Genomic DNA, 17,407 nt, shown 5'->3' with positions numbered 1-17,407 from the left:
GATTTAGTGGCGTGATTATTGCCCTCTATGTTACTCTACTTCTAAGCACCTAATACTGCTTGTACAGTGGTTACTGTCATCTGCTCACCTACATTATGCTTAATATAAATAGTGCACAATTTAGGCGCTTGTGTCTGCCTACGACGTGGACCTGATACAAATAGAAGTACCTACAAGGTGGATGTTACAATTCAACAAGAGTCTAAGATACTCCAGCACAGATGACTTTGCATCAACATTACGGAGCATCAGTCTTGATGGCAAGCCAACTTAAAACTTATCAGTATTGTATACATTATTATAAGAGACTATACTTGTCTCTTGGATACAACTTTAAAACAGAATTTTATACATTTTCGTACAGTTGTGTGTATATAATAAAACAACCTACCCACCATAATTGATCTATCTATTCATCTTTTTGGGTTCTGGAGTAGCATGCTACTCGCCAAAAAGCGCTTCAACACTTCATCAGGGGTAGCAAGAGCTATATAAATTCAAATCCTTCCCTCTTCTATCCCTGCGCTATCTTTTTCAACCGAACTAACAGACCAACATGTCAGCTCTCAAATTAAGTTTATATTTCCCTATACTAATTCATCACTAACCATTTTTGGGTCCTGGAGAAGCATGCTACTCGCCGAAAAATCGCTTCAATGTTCCTCAGGGGTAGTAAGCGTTATATAAATGCAAATATATTACAGTTCCTGTTTATATCAGGCTGCACTGACACAAGGATAGAAGTAGAGTGGGGCTTAGAGTTGATCTACCCAGAATGAAGCATACTACAGAAAGTGTGTGAACAGTCTATATGTTGTGTGCCTGGCAGAGAAAAACACAGCAAACAATATCTATCGAAGAGTCTATTGGCTCAGTCAAGGCTTGTATTTTTAATACATTTCATGTTCGCAAGGAAAAGGATAGGAAAAAAGCTTTCTAAAAATACAAAACAAAATAGGATGATTTTGAAAAATGCTCCGGTCCACACCCATATCCCATGTAGCAGGAAGGATACACTGTGAATGCGACATCCTTTGTGGAAATGCGTGCCTCCACAGGAGTTACATTTGAATTATCAAAAACATACCTCCTCCCAAAAAGAAAATGTTACTGGGCCAACTGGAAAGTAAATGCAAAGGAATAAATAGGCACTGTATCAATGCTGAAGGCATTTTGGACAAACCGGGGTTAAATGTTTCAGAAGGCAACAATTTGATGAACCAGTCTACCAAAGCACAGGAATGCGGTGGGAGCCTTCAGCTCTGGGTCGGATTCCTGGAATGGTGCACGCGCCGCAGGGAACAGATGCAAGGGGCACGCAGCGTTCTCATAAACTAGCTTGATTTATATGGTTCAAAAATCTAGGCGCTTTCATTATTTTGTATTAAAACACATAGATATAGAAGACAGACCCCACGCTCTAGACCTCAAAAGAATGGGGTTTTTAGGCATTCTGAATTTTTTTGTGCAAGGAGGGATTTAAAATGAACTATGTCGCCTGCAAAAGGTCAGAGGGCATGGCATGCATGATTTGGTTCCCATAACTCCTTGCAAGAAGGAGCTCGTGAATTTGAGTCTCCACAGAGCTGCCTTGGGATCTCTGACTGGTCAGTTCATCTCTCCAAGCTATCACGCATACATTTCTCCATGGTTAAAGCTCAGAAACCGGCAGACGAGGTCCATTTTTCAGGGGTTTGTCGTACTCCAATCTGCCACAGCTTCCAGGCACAGGGTGATAAAAAAAACGCTTTATTAAAAGAACAAAGATCGGTCAGCAGGTTTTACAGCTTTTTGTTAAACATTGAAAAGGTCCCAAAGCAAGAGAGGGAAAGGCAGAAAAGGAGAACGTGATAAATGAATGAAATGAAAAGACAATTTGTAAAGCGCGGTGGCTACCCTTAGGCGTCCCAGCGCTGCAGAGGTCACGCCTGTGACAGAGCCGATAAGAGTTACTCTGGTTTGTTAAAGAGCAGGGTTTTTAGGAGCTTGCGAAAGGCGAGCAGTTTGGGCTCTGATCTAAGTGAGAGAGGGAGGGCATTCCAGAGCTTAGCGAGATTATGGGAGAATGAGCGGCCTCCACACCTAGCTCTCTTGAACCTGGGTATTACGGCAAGGAAGGAGGACCCTGACCTGAGCTGTCTGGGGGGGATGGTAGGCGGTTATCAGGGGGCGATTGATAATGGGACCTGTTCCCCAGTAGGATCGATGTGCAATGCACAAAGCCTTGAATTCTATCCTTGCCCTTACTGGGAGCCAGTGAAGGTCCTTCAGTCTGGATTTGACCGAGACTCACCAGGGGATTTGAGGGAGGGTTCTAGCGGCACAGTTCTGGATTATCTGTAGCTTGTTTAGGGTGGCCTTGGGAGCCCCAAGTTATAGGGCATTCCCTAAATCTAAGCGGGACAGAATTAGACCTTGGACCATTATCCGTCTGGCGTGAAAAGGTAGGAGAGGGAGGATTTTGCACAGGAGTCTTAGAAGGCCGAAGCAAGTGGCTGATAGTTTGGTTGCCTGGTAAAGTCGAGTGACTTGTCTAGCCAGATGTCTAAGCTTTTGATCGAATCTTTGGGTGCAGGGGGTGGTCCCAGACACGGGGGCCAGAGTGGATCAATGGTCCTATTAACCCCTTGCATGCTGATGACGGCCCCCAGCCGTCATGCACTACAGTGCTCGTGTGCTGATGACGGCTGGGGGCCGTCATGACCGCACCCGCGCTGAAATCTTCAGCACAGGAGCAGAATCCCGGCAGCATGGAAGGGGTTAATGGAGTTCCCAAGGAGCATGAGCTCTGTTTTGTCCCCATTGAATTTGAGGCAGGAGGATGTCATCCATTTGGTGACTGCTTCCAGACAGTTTTTCAGGCCATGGGGTGAGTTAGGGGAGGGATTTAGAGCCACCACTAGATGAGTATCGTCCGCATAAGTGACGATTTTTACTCCGAAGGGGCAGACGATCTCGGCTAGTGGGCTCATGTAAACATTAAAAAGGGTAGGGCTTAGAGAGGAGCCCTGCAGTACCCCACAATTCAGGGGTTTGCTGGGGGAGGTACTTTCACTCTTGAATACCTGGAATGAGCGGTTGGAGAGAAAGGACCTAAACCAGGTGATTGCCATTCCTGAAATTCCCTTCCCCCTGAGTCGGTGCAGTAGGATGTTATGGTTTACAGATAAAGAGAGCAAGGATAAATAAGCACACACAGAAGCGTGTGTTCAGAGTTTAAAGCCCTTACTAAAAGCCTCGCAGAGCAGCGCATGCGTGCTAGCTCAGGTGAGACCTAAAAATGGTGTATGAACAAATATAAGTATAAAGAAGGGTTTTAATATACAAAACTATCTAGTGATCATATTAATCTTCATAGAGTGGTGAATTCACTGGTGGTACCTAAAAGAATACATACATAGGAAGTATAAGAATGGTTTGAAAAAATCTAGGTCAGACATTTGAACAACTTTGCTAGCGTTACATTTCAAAGCTATTCAGTCCAGGACATACAAACCCGTCCAAACTGGGCACAACCATATACTGTATAGTCAATGTCTGTTATTCTTAGTATAGGGGAAACATAAAATAATTTATAGACAACAAGATTCACCTTAATAAAAATATACTGTAGAAAGGTTAATCCGTTGACGTCGGGAAATGTGCCTCAACTCACCGTGGCATGCGGCTCAGGGTGACGCTCCGCCCTAATAAAGAATTATAGGAAGGTGAGCATGGTAAGAAAATAAGTCTTCTGGAAAGCTGTAACAGTTCTAGGCATTTCAGAACAAGTGTAAAGATAAAATGTGCCCATGTAGATTAAAAACTGTCCATATACTCATAGGCGGTGTCTGCAATAGTGACTGAGGTATTTTCGTATGGCTGTGAAGTGCCTAATAGTTTCCCCAATCATGTATTCAGATGTCACTAAGATTTATCGAGACAAGCGGGCAGCGTAATGGTGGTTAACACTAGGGGGAGACAAGCCAAGACCCCGGAGGCAGTTGTGTGTCTGCCTTGAAGTTTGTGTATCAATGCTTTTGATGGCTCATGCCTCATAACAGGTGTGTGTTGCGGCAGCACAGGGTGAACAAAGGCAGAACCTAGTGCAGTAACTTCCAAAGGAAACGTGGTGTTATGGGGGAAAAAAGACTCTTAGAGCTAGTTGGCCTAACACATAAGTACAGCGTGCTTAGATTTCAGAAGCAACTGCCCCATTAAACTATGCAGCGGTAAGGCACATGATAACACTGCCTAGTTTTAACATACATGCAGCATTCTTCAAATGGAAAACAGTGGACGTGTTTGATGTGCACTGCAATAACAAGGCTGCGATGCAATGGAGGAAATGCGCTTAAAATAGTTGACCTCAGCATGGGTGCAGTGTGCTTTGTTTTCAAAACACAACACCTGACACATTGCACTGAGAACTTTCCTACGACATGAGAGAGTGTGCTTTGAAACTACCATATCTTTAACACGAATGCAACATTCTTTCCGTTTTCATAACAAAAGAAAAGACAGGCTTAGTGCACAAAAGATTCAAGTCAAACAAAAAGGTAGGTTCAGGGACCCATTCCTGTATACAAGGAACACGCTGCCTTGAAACCATTACAGATGTAACAAACGTAGGGTCCGAGACCCATACCTGTATACGGGGAGCCAGCAATCTGTTATACCACAGCAGATGGAGGACGGTGACCAGAGTAATTGCTGTTGTTTGTATAGAGGATCCGGGGCTCGCTAAAGCCAAATTTGGTGTGTGTCTACTCACTCAGGTTGTATAATCGCATCACTCTGATGCAGTCTCATGACCACGAGTACTTGAGAAATGTAGTCCCATGCCGGCAGCATGAATCTGAATGAACGTGCACTAAATGCGGAAGGCTTTCGTGCTTCTGTCCCGCACAGCCGCTTCTTCACGTGGAATAGAATCACTAAAGCCGGGCCTCCATCGAAGTTAAATGCAAACACCACAATGTACTGGCATGTGTTTTAAAAGGGTCAGAGGCGTATACCCAAGGGCAGAAGACCCATTAGGAAAATAAGCACACCCCCGAAAACTAGATTGCCTATAGTAGAAATGAGTGATGGGTGTGTAAACCATGTCCCTTGCACTACACATGTATCCTGTTGCAAGCGGTCGGCCCCATACGTCTAAGGGTATAGAGATGTCAGTGCACCCGAATCAGAGTGCCCAATCTTGTATGGATAAGTGTAGGATGGTTGGACCACGTCTGTTACAGGTATCTGGTGGTGCTAATCTTCTTCTGAGCTTATGAGAGGACAATAAAAAAGAGATATATTTGAAAATATAGAGAAGAACAGGCAGTGTCCCTCGCACATATTCAAAGGCACCTGGTTATCAGAAGCCATCGTTCTAAATGGTTAGCCATATGTATTCTCTTGTATGGTAGGTGACTGGTGGCACTTCACCACACACCCTGAAAAATCGCTCACGTGGAAAAGGTCAAGTCTAATGGCGCCCCCTCTCCGTCAGAGAAGGGACAACTCCCTTGTTCCTATAGCAACCAATGGAGATTTGGGCCTATCCTACATGGACAAGGGAAAATGGTGTTCAGGCCCCATTCGATCACAATCACTGCTTTTGCTCCCATGGTTTGCCTGTGCCAATTGGGATTTCAGTTATATGTGTGTATCAACGATATTTTGGTCATCTGGCGAGGTGAAGATCAATCTATCACTACCTTCACTAAATCAATTTGCAAGTACTAAGAGTGTGGCAAGCCAATGAGTGCTTCCACAACAACTTAAAGAAAATACTGTCCTACCTTATAGGCCCTATTAACAGCCACAAATGGAATTCTCCTTAAGAAACAATTGGTTTAATAAGGAAATCAGACTATCACGTAGATATCAGGGTAAGGCACTTTGCACAAAGGACATCTCATAAATCAGTCTGGGTGGAGAGAGGTACAAAAGGGCCCAGGCTCGGGCTAAGAAAGAATGGGAGGAAGAAAGATGGCAAGAACTCAAATTGGTTTTCTCTCTTAAGAACTTCCCCAGGTTTTGGGCACTTGTAAAGTGGAGGGGAGAGAGGTCTCTGCTTCACCTCTGCAAAATAACATTTCTCCCCAGACCTGAGTTGATCATTTCTCCAATCTTTATTCAGTAACTCCTTTTAATGAGGCGGACACTGTGCTGGGGACTGTGTAAACAGACAACTCTGTAGCTGTACCTGGCCCTTTCCTTGACCTGGCCGACACCTTCAGCTCTGGATGTAATAATGAGAGGTAAAACTCCAGTATTAGACAGCTTTCCAGCTTATACACTTCTGCTAGAAAGAGATAAATTGTCTTGGTATAACCTTTCCTTAACTAATGCCATTATCAGTGGTGCCCCAGTACCTGACTCTTGGAAGGGAGCATACGTCGTCCCGATATATAAGAACGGAGATAGATTATATCCAGCCAATTACAGGCTGATCAGCTTGATCAACTGTGCGGAGAAAATTTCTGCCCAATTGGTCTTGAGCAGGATTGAGGAATGGACTGCTGCTAAAGCCATCATACCGTATCCCCCTTTCAGACAGGCTTTCGGAAGAAGATATCCACATTTTAACAGGTTTACCGCTTCCTTTTATTCTATTGAAAGATCGTTGTGGTTGGCAGGGCAACTTGTATGTTGCCTTCATCAACCTCAAATCTGCTTTTGACCTGGTTCCACAAAGCAGGCTATGGAAGGTTTTGGGTGATATGGGCCATACCAGGAGGCTCTTGAGCCTATTGATCCGTCTACATGAGGGTAATTATGCCCAGGTTCGCTGGAGAACCCAGGGCCAGGTGACTGAACAATTTCCTATCAATTAAGGTGTTCGCCAAGCTGTGCACTGGCACCCACCCAGTTTTCTTTATTTCTTAATGTTGTTCATTATCTGCCCTTCTTTCTCAATTGATGCACCATCCTTGGCTGGCACAAAACGAACAAGTTACTTATCTTATTTATGTATTTATTTGATTTGTAAAGCGTGCAAATACCTGAAGGTGTCTCAGCGCTGGGGACAACGAGCATGAACCAGACTACAGAGTAGCTTATTGAGTAAACAGCCATGTTTTTGTCATTTTTCTGAAATCAAGTAAGGACTGGCTGGCTTTGGTATGACTTGGGAGGGAGTTGCAAAGTTTCGCTGTAACAGTGAATCGCTTGTCACCCCATGATGCTGTCTTAGTACGAGGGACCTTTAGCAGGATTGCTGTGGAAGAGCGTAAGGCCCAATTTGGAATGTAAGCATCAAGGGCCTCATTCAGAAACTGAGGTCCAGAGTTACGTGAAGCTTTGTATGCAATACAGAGCGCTTTAAAGTTAGGTATGATCGTCTGGGTAACAGCACGGGCAACATTGGGATCTTTAATGGAGGAGTTAGGCAGGGTTGTATTTTGGCTCCCTTACTCTTCACCCTTTACATTATTGACTTAGGCGTTGTTCTAAACGAAGCGTGTAAAGACATTCCAAAGGCGGGCAAAATTTCTATTCCGGCATACCTTTATGCCGATGATGCCGCCTTAATAGCACGCACAGCAGTGGGGTTGCAATGTCTTTTAAATGTATTCGCTTCTTTTATGAAGGCGCTGGATCTTAGAGTACATTTTCCTAAATATCATGTAATGATTGTGGGTAGTAAACCGAAAAAAAATTATGACTATGAACTGTGAAGGGAATGTTTTATCTAGGGTTACAAGATTTCCCTACCTGGGGGTAATCTTTGATGAGAACTCTAACTGGTTGCCCCAGTTGGCTGCCAAACGTAATGCCTTTGCTAGGTCTATTTTGGCTGTCTTGGATTTCGCTCGCAAACTGGGCGTGAAGCCTATAGAGGCAGTGTTGAAAACCTATGAGGCGAAGTGTAAATCGATAGCCATGTATGGAGCGGACCTGTGAGGGTTAAAAAGTGTAAAGGCTCTGCAGGTGGCTGAGGACAAATTTTTGAAATCTATGTTATGTGTCCCCCAGTCTACACCTGGATATATTGTTCACCAAGAGTGTGGGGTCGAATACCTGGAAGACCGCATAGCCTTAGCACCTTTACTGAAATGGATCTCCATTTGGCTGAATCAGGATCTAGAACTGAATCACGAGATCCTGAAGGACTGTTTAGCATTGGAGTATGGCCAGTCTATCCCCTGGTTGAATTACATCAAAAAATTAGCAACCAGATTGGGCCGACCAGAATTGTTTAACTGCCCAAACAAGTTGCTGAAAGGGGATTTAAAATGGGCCAAAGACACATATAAACAACTGGCATATTTGGCTAGAGAAGAAAATGAACTATGCAAACCAACAGTAAGGGCTCATCAACTGTTAACAACCACTAAAGGCATAGAACCTTATTTGAGAATCGTCAACAACATGAACCATTGATTTTTATTGACTAGGTTTAGATTGGACAAATTTCACCTTCTCTTACAGAACGACCAGGTTGGACTAAGGACTTGGAACTGGAGATTTGTTCTTGTGACGGTTTCTCTATTAAAGACACTATGCATTTTATCTTTTTTTGTAAGCATTTATACCCTATTCGTAAAAAGTATATCATTCCCCTTATTAAAGAAAAGGGCTTTAGACAAATTAAACCTGCCCTTTTATATTTACAACTGTTGTCAAATGTATGGGAGATTTTTAATATAGCAAATTTTTTGACAATAGCATTGAGATTGAAGAGGAAAATTAACTGGATACACTGCACATAGCTATGTATTTAGGACCAAGGAGTCAGCGTCGTATCTTTTTTAACGTGCTTTTTGTACTGGTTTTACTGTTTTTATTAGCATTTATAATGTATATTTCTTTTTTTTTAAAAACACATATGAAATTGCCATGTATGGACTATTAATCAATGTATCACATCTTTTTTAACTTAATGTCTTGACTCTGATGAATTTTGTAGTATACTTTTATGGTTTTTGTTATGAACCGAATAAAGTATTTTTGACTGACTGACTGACTGAGTAAACAGCCATGTTTTTGTCATTTTTCTGAAATCAAGTAAGGACTGGCTGGCTTTGGTATGAATTGGGAGGAAGTTGCAACGTTTCGCTGTAGCAACAGTGAATCGCTTGTCACCCCATGATGCTGTCTTAGTACGAGGGACCTTTAGTAGGATTGCTGTGGAAGAGCGTAAGGCCCAATTTGGAATGTAAGCATCAAGGGCCTCATTCAGAAACTGAGGTCCAGAGTTACGTGAAGCTTTGTATGCAATACAGAGCGCTTTAAACTTAATTAGATTTTTTACGGGGAGCCAATGATACTGGTGAAGTATATGTGAGATGGATTTGTATTTGGGGGTACCTGATAGCATTCTGGCTGCTGAGTTTTGAACCACTTGGAGTTTATGGAGGACTTTGCTCTGAGCATTAATAAGGAGCCCATTGCAATAGTCAATGGTAGACATAACTAAGGTGCCGACTGGTGTCTTTCAAGCCCCAAGAGGTAGGAAAGGTAAGAGCTTTTTTATCATTCGCAATTTATGGAATGATGATGAAACCACAGCGTTGGCATGAGGGACAAAGGACAGTCTGTCGTCAAATATGACGCCCACATTTCTGACTTTGGTGACTGGCAGTGGATGGGGCACCAAAGAAGATGGCCACCATGAAGAAGACCAATTTGGCAGTAATTTGCTGAATATCATAACCTTTGTTTTTTCAGAGTTAAGTTTAAGGCAATTGTTGGCCATCCAACAACTGATGGCCAACATGCCTTTCTGGAAATTAAGCTGCTACTTCATCACCATCAGCGGTGAAGGTCTTCCGGCCCACCATCACAGGAGGGCTGGTGCAGCTTCTCACAGACAAGACAGTCAATGATGATGGTCTCATCAGGAAGAGTCACACTTGAACTTGCTTGACAGCGAGCCGAGGATTCACTGGCTGCAGTTGTTTGGTCTGACGAACGGGCGCTGGAACTGCTTAGTTGAAATTGAGTTCCTCCCAGGTACGCTGCCCAGAGATACAGAAGAATCCTTACTGTGTTGTATTGAATATAGTTGAGAAGCATAATGGAGAGGCGGGGATCTACCGTCCTGATGAGACCATGGTAATTAACTGAAACGGTCGAAACATTAACTATACAGGGACTATTTCATATAAATTATGTCTTCTAAGAATCGCCTTTGCTTAATTTGTATTGTACAAAAGTATTTACAGCCCTGTTTCTGTGTGCAAAAAGTGGATTGGACGGTTTTATCATCATATCACTTTCATCTTGAGCACTGCGCAGTCATCACTCAACGATTTATATATACCCTTGCTGCTGAGAACACAATTAGAATTTTGGGAAATGAAAAGGCCTCATCTGAATTCTAATCATGATAAAAATGGTGAATTAATATCTGCCCAGGGCCTGCATATGTGATACAGACCTGTGAGATAATGAACTCATAGGCCTCTGTAGTTGTTCACAGTGCGCCTGGGAAGTGCTTCTTTGAGTCTCCGCTTGTCACTTCTGTAGCAGAATGTCGTTGACACTGAGCTGCATGTTGTCTCCTACTCTGCTTTAAAGTTAGAGGAACCAGTCTGGTGTGTGGGGAATATTCACAAGGTGAGGAATCTGCAGGTGAAGGAGTAGCTACCAGAAAGAGAGTTACCAAAGGCAAGTAACTGGTGTGTTATGTTTTCCTGCTGTTGTATATTATCTCATTTTGGGCGGTGAACTCCGTAGGGGGAGTTTTCCGTACTCCGCGGAGCTCACGTAGTTCCTAAAAACTCCGCTCCGTGGAGCGTAGCCAGGTTTTTTTCAACGCTCACACTCTTCAACGTTATGTGCTGGAGCGAGGAAAATCCACCTCCTGATGAGATTTTTCCTTGCTCGCGCTCGCCATGGTCTAGTTGGCGAGCAAAATCAACCTCCTGGCGAGATTTCTCAAAGCGGGTCATTGGATTTCTCAATGCAAGTGGTCGTGGCCGGTCACACCACTCGCATTGAGAAACCTTCCTTCGCATTGACCAAGCGGCCCCTTGAGTAGAAGCAGCTGCACCCTCTTGTGCTGCACATGGTGCCTTTCACGATTACTTTTATAGGGCGGGACGAACACCAGGAGATCAAAATCACCACGAACAGCATGACCCTTACGCACTCCGCTGCTTACGGAACTCTGCATAGACCGCCAGAGTTTTTTTGTCACTTTGCGAAGTTCTTCATTGAGGAACTTCGCCTAGGCTTAATCTTACCATGAAAATATAGATATCAGTCATATGTTAAGAAACAAGGGTGACTAGAAACATTTTGGGTGGAGTAAAATTTAAGACATTAATATTGTGATTTTTTGGGCAATTAGTTGATTTTTTCAAGCACCAACACTTCTCTGTGTCAAGTAAAGACCTTAAGAGTTTTGTAGCTTTCAGATACTCAAATTGTGGATTCTGTTCCAATTAAAAAAAATTCAAGGCCTGAAATTTCTTTGGAGGTTGCATGCGGGCAACCTAAGTTATCCTGCAAGAGTTTCTTGATGAATCCTATTGCAACTACAATATGGGCTCTCTCATGTAAAGTCAGGTTGTTAGAAGCTTTTCTGCATCTCAATATACGCCTTACTTTTTTACGTTGTGTGGATGCATTTCTCATGTTTTGAGAGATCTCCTTTCTGAGTAAAACATTTCTGGCTTTCCCCTCCTGTATTAGGCTTAAGTCCAGTGGGAATTCTCTCTTGTGAAGTGACATTGTATTCAAGACTAAACCTTATCCGACATTTAGAACACACAAGGCTTTTTTCTCCCTTGTGAGTTTGCTCATGTCAAGTGAGAAGTAATTTGTTACCAAAACTTTGCTTGCATTTCGAGCACTCATAAGGTTTTTCCCCAGATTGGGATCTCTCATGAAGCATAACACTGTCTTTCTGATACAAGCTTTTTTGGCATAAGGATTTTCTCCAGTGTGGAGTTTCTCATGGTGAGATAGCGTTTTTCTCTGCAGCTTTTCAGGCATTCAGAGCACTCATAAGGTTTTCATCAGTATGGAGTCGCTTATGGTTAGTGAGGCTGTGCCTATCAAATAGGAATTTCTGGCATTCACAGAAATTGGTAATGTTTTTCCCCTGTGTGCGTCTGCTCATGTACAGTGAGATTGAGTTTAAAATTGATGATTTTCTGGCATTCGGAGAACTGAATTATTTTGATGGTGTGTTTTCTTATGGCGCTTGTAACCATCTCTACCTCTGAATCTTTTCTGACATTTAGAGCACTGATAATTTTATTCACCAGTGTGGATTCTCACATGTTCAGTGAGATGAGATTTTTGGCTGAAACATTTTTGGCATTCGGAGCACTGATAAGGTTTTTCCCCAGTGTGGATTCTTATATGCTGAGTGAGACTGCTTTTTTGAATGAAACATTTGTGGCATTCAGAGCACTGATAAGGTTTTTCCCCAGTGTGGATTCTTATATGCTCAGTGAGATTGTTTTTTTGAATGAAACATTTGTGGCATTCAGAGCACTGATAAGGTTTTTCCCCAGTGTGGGTTCTTATATGCAGCGTGAGATATCTTTTTTCACTGAAACATTTCTGGCATTCAGAGCACTGATAAGGTTTTACCCAAGAGTGGGTCCTTGTATGTTTAGTGAGTCTCTTTTTGTCACTGAAACGTTTCTGGCATTCAGAGCACTGATAAGGTTTTTCCCCAGTGTGGAATCTCACATGTCCAGTTAGAAGTGATTTAAGTCTGAAATATTTTGGGCATTCAGAGCACTGATAAGGTTTTTCCCCAGTGTGGGTTCTTATATGCTGAGTGAGACTAAATTTGTTTGTGAAACATTTCTGACATTCAGAGCACTGATAAGGTTGTTCCCCTGTGTGGGTTATTGTATGTTGAGAAAGACGTCTTCTGTCTCGGAATTTTTTCGGGCATTCAGAGCACTGAAAAGGTTTTTCCCCAGTGTGGGTTTTTATATGCACCGTGAGAAAGCGTTTTTCACTGAAACATTTCTGGCATTCAGAGCACTGATAAGGTTTTTCCCCAGTGTGGGTTCTTGTGTGCCGATTGAGACAGCTTTTTTCACTGAAACATTTGTGACATTCAGTGCACTGATAACGTTTTTCCCCAGCGTGGATCTTTCTATGCCGTGTGAGATTACTTTTTATACTGAAACATTTCTGGCATTCAGAGCACTGATAAGGTTGTTCCACAGAATGGGTTATTACATGTCGAGAAAGACTTTGTTTGTTACAAAACCTTTCCTGGCAATCAGAGCACTGATAAGGTTTTTCCCCAGTGTGGAATCTCAAATGTGCAGTTAGAAGTGATTTAAGTTTGAAATGTTTTGGGCATTCAGAGCACTGATAAGGGTTTTCCCCAGTGTGGATTCTTGTATGTTCAGTGAGTCTGATTTTGTAACTGAAACATTTCTGGCATTCAGAGCACTGAAAAGGTTTATTCCCAGTGTGGGTTCTTATATGCCGAGATAGACTGCTTTGGTCACTGAAACATTTCTGGCATTCAGAGCACTGAAAAGATTTTTCTCCAGTGTGGGTTCTGATATGCCGAGTGAGACTGCTTTGGAAACTGAAACATTCCTGGCATTCAGAGCACTGAAAAGATTTTTCCCCAGTGTGGGTTCTGATATGCCGAGTGAGACTGCTTTGGTCACTGAAACATTCCTGGCATTCAGAGCACTGGTAAGGTTTTTCCCCAGTGTGGGTCCTTGTATGTAGAGTGAGTCCTCTTTTGTCACTGAAATATTTCTGGCATTCAGCGCACTGATAAGGTTTTTCCCCAGAGTGGATTCTCATATGTTCAGTGAGTTTAGATTTACGGCAGAAACTTTTTTGGCATTCAGCGCACTGGTAAGGTTTTTCCACAGAGTGGGTTAATGCATGTTCATATAGACTCGGTTTGACTCTAAAGCTTTTCTGGCACTCAGAGCACTGAAAAGGTTTTTCCCCAGTGTGGATTCTCATATGCTCAGTGAGATAAGATTTACGCCTGAAACTTTTTTGGCATACTTTGCACGGAGAGTGGTTTTCCCCAGTGTGGATTCTCATATGCTCAGTGAGATAAGATTTACGCCTGAAACTTTTTTGACATACTTCGCACTCATAGTGGTTTCCCCCAGTGTGCATTCTGTCAAAATTGTGAGATGAGATTTATGGCTGTATCTTTTTTGGCACATGTAACTTTTTTCCCTGACTTAGGTTATTTTGCCTTGATTGAGGCGGTTTTGAACACTGAATATGTTCTCACAGTCCGTGTTTTAAAAGGTGTATTCCTAGACTTAATATCTCTACGTTTAGTTTTCTCTTGCTTATATGCCACGGTAAGAGTGAACCCGATTTTAGAGTCAGGCTTGTTTAGATAATGTTCAGCATTTATCTCTAAAAGAAATTGTGTGTAATCTTCTTAACACTTGAATTGAGCAAAATATGTCTGGAAGCAGCCCTGTAACATCTGTCGAAATGTTTCAAGCAGATAATAGTCTTTAGGTTATAGCAACTTATTTTGTGACTGAAGATTTTCTCAAATCTATTTGTATAGGTTCTTAACAATGCAGTGATAAGGTGTTAGTCTGATATTTAATCATTAAACTGATAAGTACCTTTTTGCACTGACGTAATTGCAGTAACTGAGGGTGTTAGAACGTGCACAGTACTATCGTGGATCACAAGTCTCAGAACATCAGTTTATTTTACCCTTTCTTTGTTTGGTGTAAGGTTAAGATTTGTAGTTCTGACGAGGATTTATTTACATTAGCTATAGCGCAACAGTGCTCATTTAATCAATTTTTACCTTTAACAGTTTTACATATCACTCACGCACAGCAGATAATGTTGAGGCGATTTAGATAGAATTACAGAACAGTACACAATAAAAAGGAAACAATCTGAGATGGTTATGAACACAATAAAGTGGTGAATTTTTAAGGTTTTCGCAAGAGTGAGCAGAGTGGGTCGTGGTTTTCTTCCCAGAGGCAGATAGTCTCAAAGTTGTGTAACTGGTTAAAACGGTTGTTGAACAAAGGTGATTTTCCAATCTTTCGGTTGTTAACGTGTCAGCTTCAGAGTCTTCTCTCAGCGTCTTTTCCTTGATGGTCTGCAGAGGAAACCTTTTGTTATATCTTTCTTTTATGCAGTGTGTGCTTCCTCTCTGGAATTACATGATGTTTAGATGAACGTTATTCTGTGCACAGATATGGCTTTGCTCTGGGTTAATGAAATACTAAATTAGAGACTTCACTTACAGGTATAGTACTTTCCTCAGCTCCCACTTCCTCGCCACACCTAGATTTTGGAAATTGTTTAAACGTAGAATCCTGGATGTCCTTCAGTTTTTCAAAATAATCCTTCTTATGGCACTGACTTCAGTTGCCTGGTGCAAAATCTTGCTTTCTTCGTCAGTAATTTCAATCACCTATCGTATTAAAATTAAATAGTTAACACATGAAAAATTCCAAAAATATAATTTACAAGCCAAATCAATGCAGAGTTGCATAATTTTGAAAATGTTGAGCTGTTTTTCAGACAGAGCAGAGTGTAGAATGGTAGCCTGAGAGTACTTGGATGTAGGAGTGAGGATTTATAGAAATGTCAACATTTTATTAAGCTCACAAAGGATACATGCACCCTATGAACTTGTAACATAGAATCCCAAAGGCAGAAATTAAAGTCATATGCACTGGCACCAAACATATATTTCAAAATGGATACTATTAATTAAATTTTTTTTGTTAAAGATATTTTTATTGAGAAAACAGGAAGACAGAAATAACAGAAGAGAGAAAGGATGGAAACACATGAAATGCAAAGAAGAGCCCTCGCAGGGGCTAACTCAACTTGACCAAGCAGCAGTAATAGTGATGAAGGGTCATACAGCGTGACCGCTCAAGGCAAGATAAGGCTCAAAAGGCCGCCCGTAACAGCATCGAACCCCCCGGGAAGTCCCGGAGGGACACAAACCCTCACTGGCACCGGGCAAAGCTGTCCAAGTCAGAGGCTTAGTCGACCAGGTCCAATAGCGCCTCCTTGTGTCTTGGCCATGAGGAAGACATTGCGGCGAGGTCGAACATGGAAAAAACAAAAACCCCCATCCCCCTCTGAAAAAGAGAAACTAACCAAATCCCCCCCCCAGAGGTTCCAACCTTTCAACAACCCCCCTCCCCCCAGTGGTGGCAGCCTAGCAGCAGGCGTTCGCTCAAGCAGTCTTCACACCTGAAACAGATGTAAGGCGCGTATGGTGGGTGGGCAGACCGCCGACGGCAACCCTCGAGAAAGAAAGCGGACTAACGGGCCCCACCTGAAAGCAAAGTTCTTAAAATCATTTCTGAAAATGTCCGCCATACGCTCCACACTCAACAACCTCCACAACTTAGCAAACCAGAGGGAAAGAGCAGGGGCCTCCTTCTTCTTCCAAGCCGCAGCCAAGGTTAACTTGGCCGCACCTATGCAGAGCCAAAGGATTTGTTTGTCTGCACTGGTCTGGTGCTCCAAGAGTGGGTCCCGAAGGCCCAGGAGCACGAAGCCTATGGAATCCGGAATCGGGTAGCCCAGGATTTCCCTGATATAAGACAGTATCTCCTCCCAGTAGGGGCGTATGATGGGGCAGTCCCACCAGATATGGTGAAAGTCCCCAAGGAAACCACAGCCCCGCCAACACCTATCTGATGCAGAGGGAAAAATCTTTTTCAATCGGGTCGGGTACAGATACCAATCTAGCATAGTCTTCATATGGGCCTCCCGAAGATCAATAGAATGATTGAATTTGTGTAGATCACGCCAGAGGCGGGACCACTCCTCGTCGGAGATATCTCGCCCCAAGTGCTCCTCCCACAAACCCATGTATCTAGGGCGAGGCGAGATAGCAGTGGTCAATAGCAAATCATAGTGGAATGAAATCACCCCCTTCATAGATGATGTGCGAGTGATATAAGATTCAAAATCCGTGGGAGGCCTCGTCGCAGCATCCCGTACCTCAGGTGACAATGCCCAGTGAAGCAGTTGGGCGTGTCGGTAACGCTCAGTAGGTGGCACCGCGTAGTCACGCATGCAATTATGGAAGGTGAGCGGCTCATACCCATGGAACAGGTGTGTGAGTGCGTGGCAACCCCCCGCCCTCCACCCATCAAAGGGCCCCTCAACAAGAGCCGGCGGAAAGGCTGGGTTAAAGTGAACAGGCGTGAAGGGGGAGGGGAAGGAGGTCCACCTCTCATCACCAGAGACCGAGTCCCAGACCTTCAGAGTAGTACTCGTAGGGGTGCTAATGTAGGCGTTGCGTGGCCGATCCCCCTTCGCCTTCCAAACCAGGTCCAATATGGATTGTCCCGCCACACTCCTGTCCATATGTAACCAGTGCTTCTCAGACTCCATTTGGGTTCACTCGGCAGGCACCCGGAGTTGCGCCGCTTTATAATAAAGATGCATATCTGGGAGGCCAGCCCCGCCCTTCCTCAATGGCCGGCGTAGCGTAAGAAAAGAAAGTCTAGCGCGA

General features: G+C 43.3%; 1 protein-coding gene and 1 long non-coding RNA gene across 5 annotated transcripts in view; both read right to left on the bottom strand.

Annotated features, from left to right (window-relative positions):
• Window positions 1-5,475: 5,475 nt before the first annotated feature.
• On the bottom strand, window positions 5,476-14,064 carry LOC147738066 (uncharacterized). Of its 4 annotated transcripts, none has more exons than XM_086952114.1 (3): window positions 13,684-14,049; window positions 12,192-13,602; window positions 5,476-5,501 (listed from the first exon to the last, which is right to left on the bottom strand). In XM_086952114.1, exons 1-3 carry the CDS (start codon window positions 14,047-14,049, stop codon window positions 5,476-5,478), a joined length of 1,803 nt encoding a protein of 600 aa, XP_086808240.1. The 4 variants fall into 4 exon arrangements, with proteins under 4 accessions (XP_086808240.1, XP_086808241.1, XP_086808242.1 ...); XM_086952115.1 differs by lacking the exon at window positions 5,476-5,501 and having other exon boundaries at window positions 12,184-12,391; window positions 12,476-13,483; window positions 13,556-14,049; XM_086952116.1 differs by lacking the exon at window positions 5,476-5,501 and having other exon boundaries at window positions 12,184-12,921; window positions 13,174-13,721; window positions 13,806-13,988.
• Window positions 14,065-14,736: 672 nt separating this feature from the next.
• LOC147738065 (uncharacterized) overlaps window positions 14,737-17,407 on the bottom strand; it is a 102,456-nt gene continuing 99,785 nt past the window's right edge. The window contains exons 3-4 of the long non-coding RNA XR_015307450.1: window positions 15,165-15,334; window positions 14,737-15,070 (exon numbers count right to left, since the gene is read on the bottom strand). This is a non-coding gene — a long non-coding RNA (uncharacterized LOC147738065). The remainder of the gene's footprint in view (window positions 15,071-15,164; window positions 15,335-17,407) is intronic.

This window comes from Lissotriton vulgaris, chromosome 1_1 (genome assembly GCF_964263255.1).
Source record: "Lissotriton vulgaris chromosome 1_1, aLisVul1.2, whole genome shotgun sequence".
NCBI lineage: Eukaryota > Metazoa > Chordata > Amphibia > Caudata > Salamandridae > Lissotriton > Lissotriton vulgaris.
Note: the sequence above shows the minus strand (reverse complement) of the source record. Positions and strands in the feature narration are given on the sequence as shown.